This window comes from Thalia democratica, chromosome 2 (assembly GCF_965202585.1).
Source record: "Thalia democratica chromosome 2, ktThaDemo2.hap1.1, whole genome shotgun sequence".
NCBI lineage: Eukaryota > Metazoa > Chordata > Thaliacea > Salpida > Salpidae > Thalia > Thalia democratica.
Genome location: NC_139166.1, coordinates 34,087,649 through 34,096,327, shown reverse-complemented (window position 1 = coordinate 34,096,327; position 8,679 = coordinate 34,087,649). Strand labels below are relative to the sequence as shown.

Below are 8,679 nucleotides of genomic sequence, written 5' to 3'. Positions count from 1 at the left end.
ATTTCTTATATTTTAATTGAATTTATTTTACAAGTTTTAGTAAGTTTTAATATTAAAATCTTTTTAAGAACTTTGGTTTTCTTAGTGGTGCATTTTTATAAAATACATCTTCAAGTAGTAATAAATTTAGAACTTGGCTTAGTTTGTTAATGATTTTTTTTTTCATCTTTTACTTGCTCTCGTTATAATTATTAGCCTGACTGTTTTGACTGGAACTACTTAACTAGGTAATTTGTTAACATATCATTTAGCATATTTTTCTATTATTAAGACAAGTTTATTACTAATTTTTAATAGTTCTTTGTTTTTAGTATCTTAAGAAAAAAAGTTTTCATTTCACATGTGGAACATTTTTTCAATGTATATAACAACAGCACAGAACTTAGATTTATATTTTACTAAAAACTAATAAAAAAAAATTATTATAAAGTTTTTACATTCTATTTTACTGGTATTTTTAGATTGTTTAAACTTCAAAAGTTTTTATTTACCTTTGAAAATTTTATTCCAGCTGTGCTTTTTATTAATCCTGTTCCAAACAAAATATGAAAACTAATGATAATGCTCGTAAAAATTATATTCTCAATTGTCTTATTTGACTGACTTGCAATTTTATTTTCGACAAGTTCTAAAAGTTTTTTATTGAGTTTTGTATTATACAACAGATTTATTAAGTTGTTTTTTTTTCAAAGTTTAAACCAATCATTATAATTTACTAAGATTACCTGCAAGTTTTGGTCTTTAATTACCTATATTAGTCATAATACAATGTTCGTTATTTTCGTTAATTAAATAAACTGTATGTAATATATTTATTTTGAATAACGGACTTGAATTTTGATATACAATTTGTAAGATCATATGTTTTTCTGGTTCGTTTAGTTTTAATTTATCTAAATGTAATACAGTATAATAAATAAAAAAATATAATATTTTTCAATTACTACTTATATGTTTTTTTCATTTTAAACACAGAGTTTTTCGGCTAAATATTACGTATTTATCTGGTAGTGCATACCTAAGAAATGCGTACTTAAGCGGCAAATTAAGAACAAAAAAATATTGTGAACCCCCTTTAAAAAATAGTAAGACAAGCCCCTGGATAACACACATAAAAATAATTAGTTACAAAATAATACTTTTCTACTCATACTTTATATTAAATGATAACGTTTCGCATCTTGTAAAACATTTACGGCATAACAGAGTCTGTGAAAAACTGATTATAAAAAGCATGCAAAACTATTTATTTATCTGTTATATGTAATTACTAAAACCATATGTTTGTAAATAAATATTATGTGAAATTTTATCTAACAAAAAACAGTATATTTTTATATTTAAGTTTAAGTTTTTTTTCAAAAGCAACGTATAGTTTTACCGTTTAGAACCGTGTTTAACTTAGTTAAAGTATAAATAGTTATTAAAGTTTATTCAAAAGTTAAGTTATGAAAATAAAAATACATAACGTAAAATATAATTTTCATAAAACTTTAAGAAAATAATTAATTTCAGTAAAATTAACACAAACTTAGAAAGCCATAAAATAAATAAAAAACACAGCTCAAAAAAGTAGCGAAAACTAAAACCACATCAAAAGTAAAAGTTCAATTAGCTTTTCTTGGTGTCTAGTATTTTTTTTCCAGTATTATGTGTTTTTAATGTTTACTGAAAAACATCTGGTAGGCAATAATATCTGGTAGGCAGTTAACTGCTTCTGTGAAGATAGTTATGTCGGACAGATTTCAAGGTAATATCGCAAAAGGATAAGGGAGTAAATTCCAAAAAGTTTTGTTGAATTTTGTAAAACGAGTAATAAGGAAAATAAAACTATAAGAGTAGTAAATGCTTCAAAAAGATCTACTATTGCAGAACACCTAGTTAAAAACCTTGATTGTGCAAGTAATTATAACTTGAAAAGATTTAAAATTATAAAAAATTGTTTTAACGTTTTAGATTTAATTAAACTTGAGGCTATATGTATTTTAATAAGAAAACCTTAATTGTTTAAACAAAAAGATTTTAATTATACTGTTTCTTCGTTTTCATAAATTGTTTTATAAGTCGTTACGTATGTTTTAGTTATTTTTTTAGTTGCATTGTAATTAGAAGTACTTATCTATTGTTGATTACCCTTTGCTCTATTATTATTACTTTTACATTGATTACATTTTCAATATATAAGCTAGATTTGAAACTTTATTTTAATTGCTTAGTAAACAACTGATGAGTTAAGCATGAAATGTATATTGTTATGAAATTTGAGCATTGTGTATTTTTTGAAATAAATTATTGAAATTTCAAATAAATGCTTAGACTATTCAACAAACCTTAGCCTTATATTTTTATTAGATAAATTACATTTGAAATTTGTTCTTAATTTAAAAAGTGTATGAAGTTTCTTGTAAACTATTTGTTTATTTTTTTTAGCTATTTTTTTTTTCTTATCTTTAGCTATAACAACACTTGTGTATTCGTTTTGAAAAATTAAATAAAAAACATTTCAACATAAATGTGAGTTTAATTTTTTTAAGAAGGGTTAATTTAAAAAAAATCCTTATTTGCAAGAAAGCTGTGTTATTATTACAAATTTATGGATACGTTTTTAAAAAGTTAGAACTTACAATATCAAAATTAATGTAATTAATTTTCTTTTAAAACCTGTTTTCTTACCTCTTTTTAGTTAAAAAGTGAAGCTTATTTAAACTTAACATTTTTATAATATATATAGATTACCTTGGAAAGTCTAGACTCTAGAGGAGTATAGTTGCAATAACTTAAGTTTTTATAAGCCTACTGACCGCAAATGCCTTGGTTTTTACACTTTGATCATCATGCGTTTGGTTTTGATAAATTAGTGCAAAAAAGTACTATTTTTAAAACCGTTATCCATACAAAATTTTCATTCATATCAATTCTTGACATTACTGTGTTATTATTTTATAAAGTTATCAGTTCTATATTGGATAGTTTAATTGTTACAAAAACTTTGCCATCTTTATGTATTTTTTCTGGTATAGTTGATTACAAACGAATTCACTTAAAAATGTAAAAATATATAACATCTAAAATACCACAGATGTTCTTGTGTTAAAACTTTTTTTCAACTAACGGCGTTTGTTGAACTAACCTCCAGGATTTAACGCCTTTTAACGTTACATCTTATAACATCTAAAATGTTAATTTTACTGAACAAAAATTAAAAATAGTACAGATACATGGCAGTATTAAAGTTACAAACTAAAGCAATGATTTACACAAAGAGCGGTTAAAAACAAATAAAAGTTTAATCTAACTGTTTAAAATTTACTATGCTAAACTTATATAGTTATTTGCCTTAACTAAAAAAGAATGCTCAATTTACTGGATGTAAAGAGCTTATATAAATAGACATGAATAAGTTTTTAAACAACAGTATAGTTAACTAACATTGTTACATGCAGTTTCATATTTTATTTTTGCTTGAAAAGGTCGCAATCTCTTGCCACCGAAACCGGTCGCGAATAAAATATAAAATTTGCATAAATCTATTTATCTATCTATGCTAAACTTGAAAATTTTTGAAATAAAAATTTTGAATTATTTTGTAATCTCAACAAGAAAACATATGTATAAAGCTAAAAGCGATTTCATTACATAGTTTACGTAGTAAATCTATTGCAATATAACTTTAAACTGTAGAAAAATAAAATTATAGATTAAAACATTCACAAAATAGATATAAACGGTCTATTTTATATAAAAGCAGTTGAAATCTATGTTTATAATTTAATTAAGTTTTTATATACTCCATTTTTGGTTATGTAGACTGAACTAGAAAAGATGTACAAGAATTTTCATCTATAGTCTTCTACCTTTAATATTCTTTTTTTTAATAAAACAGTCTTAACTTTTGTGTAGAGATAAATTTATATGTAAAGTAAATATCGTTTTGTAACATTATTACAAAAGGCAATTGTAAAACATTAATAATAAGTTTAAAATACAACTATGCGTAAACATCATATCATCTATTACGTAACTATACAAAACGTGAAAGTCAAAATTTTAAGTGCCTGCAGCATTTTGTATCGAATTATTCATTTTTAAATTTTCTCAAGATTAATTAATTGAAATGTTTAAAGATTTTTTTAAACATGTATATGAAAACAAAAGTTACAGGTTATTTTATTTATGCCTGTAGTTACAAGTTTAGCTGTTTTATTGAAACTACAAAAAATTAAAAAAATCAAGAAAAAGTAGTTCACTTTCTATAAGTTTTTTTAATGGTTTAAATTTTCTTTAAAATAAGCATTTAATAATTAAATAGTACGCTGAAACTACTGATAAAATGTTAAACTGATGACAGTTCAACTTGTTTTATTATTATTTTTTGTTATAGAATTTAATACTCTATTATAAGTATTGTTGTGTCCGTTTACATTCTTGGTTTGGTTAAAGAAAAGTTCTAAGACTTATTTAGTTATTTAAAGCTGCAAAACTGATAGTTTGAAATGAGACGATTTATTTATTTTATTATGCTGGGCATAGTTTTTAATTCTTGTTACCTTTTTCTTTGGATATTTTTAAATCTAAAACAAACTTAAATTTTAAAATATTTTTGGCCACTTACATATATTTTTTAGTGTAAACTTGTCAAAAAACTATTAGTTGAGTTATTTGGTGAAACTACTGATAAAATTTAAAATTGAAAACATTTAAGATTACAGTTCGATTTATTACTGTGAAATTGAATACTTTTTTTTTATGTATTCAAATTTCAGATAACCTTGATTGTTTTATCAAAAGTCAGATTATTAGTTTTTTAATAAACATATTACTTGTATTATTTTTTTTTTTTGATTTTTTAGATAATTCTTTTCAAGACTACTGAATTTTTATTTTTCAGTTAATTTTTATTTAGTACTGTTTTACTCGTTTAATTGTATTACAGTAACAATATTATAATACTTAAGTTTGTCAAATCGTCTTTAGTTATGTCAATTAGTCTTTTTATTTTATCATAACACTATATAAAAAGATTAGTATAATTTTTAAAAAATCTTAATTTTACTTTCATTAAATTGCTTGAATTTTGTTTTACACCTGTGTTCCTTCAATTTATATCAAACTTGCATGCTGACGATAGCTTTGAATGTAAAATAAAAACTTTGTGGATTTTTTTATTGTATTGTAGTTTGTTAATATAGTATTAATAAATTAATCATTGAATTTAATTTAAGTTTTTTTTTTCTTGCTTCAAACCTTGATTGTGAGAGTTCATTATATATAATATAAGCTCAATGACCGAGAGGTCTTTTGTACCCCAGGTCCTTAGACCAACTTTTTTTAGTACTTTGTTAGTGTTCAATAAACTTAGCATTATTAAAACTGAAAGAACTTTGCTACAGCAAGATTAAAGTTTTTACAAAATTGTAGAAATTTAATGAAAAAACAAAGTTGTTTTGTATTAAATTGAATTTAAAGCTTTTTGTACTAAAAATAGTACTGTAATTTTTCAAGCTATTAGTGAGTCTCTAAATAAAGTTGTGGAAAGAGTTTTTATTTTGAATTTCAATAAATCAGATGTGTAAAAAGGAACTAAAGTTAAAAAATGTTTGGTTTGGATCTCTGGAAAGAAGTAACTTTTATATTTTACAAGTAGTTTTTTTTTTAATTAGATAAAACACTTAGACATCATTAGTTGATTAACCCCTTTTCATTTTTTAGCTACATAATTTGATTGTTACATATGATTTTTAGATATGATCATAGATATTTTTGACCCATATAAATTCTGCAAAGTGTTACATAGGCTTTGATCTTTTTTTTTCAAATTCTGCTTAAACTTTTATTTAAATTTATTAGCTGTTAACCTTTGTCTTCACTAGTGGTCTTCACAGTGTGCAAAGTAGTGTAAATAAAAATTATAAAACTGTCAACTAAAACCTAGCAAGTATTCCTTTAATTTCAGAGTTGTTTTTTTAACTTGAATTTTTAACACTAAAATCTATATTAAAAACTATTAATAAAGAATTTGCTACTGTTTTTGACGTTACTGCATAGCGAGTAAACTCGTAATTTAGGTTGAAATGTATATAAACATGCTTTTAATATATTTTTGCTAAGAACTGTTTGTTTTTATCTAATTATTTTTTTTATTTTTCAGTGGACAAAGGATCACTCAATATATTTTATGTATCGTTGTTTGACTGTAATGTACATGATTGTATGGTTGATATTTGAATCGACTCAAAAACGTTATAAATATTTTGGAGAATACTTTATTTATTTGACCAACTTACAAGTGTTACAAATTACGTTATATTTTATCATTTCGTTTGCTGTACTTTGTTATGCAAAACTTAGTGGAAGCATTGAAAAAAGTATAATGCAGACAGGTTTGTGCTTTTGACATTTGTTAATTTGGAAATGTATTTTAGCTGTAAAGTCAATGTTTTTTAATTCTAAGACTAACTGCTGAAATGATCAAAATTAATGTTCTGCAAATTTTACCGACAATACTCGTCCAAGTTAAAAAAAGGCAAAGAGACAGAGAAAATAAATAACTACTATTTGTTGTACTTTAAAACAGAAAAGTGTATAGGTTAAACAACTGATTAATAAAATGACAATGTCTAAAAATGACTAGTATTTATAATAAATTAGTGGCAGACGTTTGGTTAAATGATAAATTTTTTGATGAACTAGTAAAATAATCAAAATTTGTCTAAAACTTAATCTAAAGCTATAAATAAACTTGTTCTGGTATAATGATTAAGTGGCAGAATGAAAACGTTTACTCAAATCTTCAACTTAGCGTAAAGAATTTATTTTAAATTATTTGTACTAGAACATATTTATAGCAGTTCAAATCTAACAAAACAAAATAATTTATACAATTTTTTATGACTTTTCATAAAAAATATAAATGATCTTTAAAAAACAAAATAGTACTACTAGACACAACTGTTAAAAAATTTATAAACTGTTGGTATGCACACTTTTAAGCAAAATAACTTCATTACGTTTTTTTAAGTTGGATAGATTGAAAATAAATAAACAAAACAACAACAAATTTAGAATACTATAGCTTTTTATAATCTTAGTTTTACAATAAAAACTTAGTTATTGGTACTATGATTTATCAGTTGAATATTACTCCGCAAAACAATATAAAAATTGTATATTTGTTTCTACAAAATCTTTCAAAAACCTAAATTTTTCTAGAAAACTTTGTATGATTACAGAAAATTAGTTGTATAAAATTAATTTTGGTATACATAAACGAAAATCGATATTATAGTAATTTATACATAAATTGTATTTTTATTTTCTGGACTTAATTTTTGAGATGTTGTCAGTGAAAAAAAATCAAAGAAAACTTTTATTTAAAAACTTTAGTGCTAGGATAATAAATTTACAATAACTGTAGAAATAACAAGCTTATAATATTCAAACAATAACAGATGTCGAAGCTCGGTGGTACGAAAAAATTGTGTTTCTTTTTCAGTCGATATCATTTAATATAAGCTTAACAACATGTGTACTGTTCTGGATAATGCTTGCTCCTACTGCAAAACATGATTATTTACAATCTCCTTTAAATATTCATGAACATGGAATTACTTTTTTACTTCTCATCATTGATGTTTTTGTTATTAGGTTACCTTGCAGGTTAAAATGACTACAAGTATAAGAATAATATTCATTGAACTATGGCGTAATTATTGTAATGCGTTTTACAAAGTATATGGGTTTTGGAATAAAATTATTTAAAAATAAATTTGTTACTTAAAACAGAAATAACATAAGTAAAATGAATGATATAGTTTGAAATTAAATGTAACAGTCTAATCTAATTTGTTTAAATTAAATATATTTTAAAAAAATTATAGTACGAAACAACCTAAAATGAAACATTTTAAAATAAAACTTTTCAGGTATCTTCACTTCATATATACAATTATATGGGCTCTACTGTACTTGGTTCTTACAATAATACTACATGCAACTAAAGTAGATTCTGAAGTATACAGCTTTCTCGATTGGGTAAACAACCCTGGACTAGCGGCTGGTTTGGGAGTTGGTTTTGCAATTGCCGCAGGAGTTGTTGGACAAGCAATTAACTATGGTTGTTATGCTTTGAGGCTTTGGTTTCATGGAAAAAATTGTTGCAATGCAAGAGTCGAAAACTCAAACGAAACAGTTTGAATATTTGCATAAAACTATAAATACTTAAACACGTAAAATTAAACAGACAAGTATAAATTTATCGCCGATATCTGTTGTATTTTCTATATCAAGTTTGACTTATGGATCAATAAGATATTATTAGACTAAACTTATTGTATTTTTTTACTTGGTTTAATAATTTTACGGTAACATTGTTATATTATTTATTAAGTACGCAAAGTTAATAAAACATTTTTTTCAATAAATGAAGTCAGTGTACTTATTTACAATAAAAAAAAATATACAGAAAAATCTAAGAATAGAAAATATAATAAAATAACTTATTTTTTATTTAAAAAAAGTATAATTTCTAAATGCAAGAATTTACAAAACTATACAAATAAATTAAAAGTTTACGATAAACTTTCAACTACTTCTTGTGCATTGGAATCGTCCCACACAGAAGTTTGATTGTTTAGTTTGTCTTCCTCAGTGATGTCATAATCGACTGAACCGCTGAAACTA

General features: G+C 23.7%; 1 protein-coding gene across 2 annotated transcripts; it reads left to right on the top strand.

Moving 5' to 3' along the window:
* The first annotated feature begins 5,402 nt into the window (after positions 1-5,402).
* Positions 5,403-8,436, top strand: LOC145829370 (protein rolling stone-like). Of its 2 annotated transcripts, none has more exons than XM_082937139.1 (4): positions 5,403-5,640; positions 6,149-6,380; positions 7,449-7,656; positions 7,923-8,435. In XM_082937139.1, exons 1-4 carry the CDS (start codon positions 5,566-5,568, stop codon positions 8,191-8,193), a joined length of 786 nt encoding a protein of 261 aa, XP_082793265.1. In that variant the 5' UTR covers positions 5,403-5,565; the 3' UTR covers positions 8,194-8,435. The 2 variants fall into 2 exon arrangements, with proteins under 2 accessions (XP_082793265.1, XP_082793266.1); XM_082937140.1 differs by having other exon boundaries at positions 5,473-5,620; positions 7,923-8,436.
* The last annotated feature ends 243 nt before the right edge of the window (positions 8,437-8,679 follow it).

Coding starts and splice junctions, on each gene's coding strand:
- LOC145829370 (XM_082937139.1), top strand. CDS start 5,566: ATGTGTAAAAAGGAACTAAAGTTAAAAAATGTTTGGTTTGGATCTCTG. Junction 5,641..6,148: donor GTAACTTTTATATTTTACAA/GTAGTTTTTTTT, acceptor TTTATTTTTCAG/TGGACAAAGGATCACTCAAT. Junction 7,657..7,922: donor GTTATTAGGTTACCTTGCAG/GTTAAAATGACT, acceptor AAAACTTTTCAG/GTATCTTCACTTCATATATA.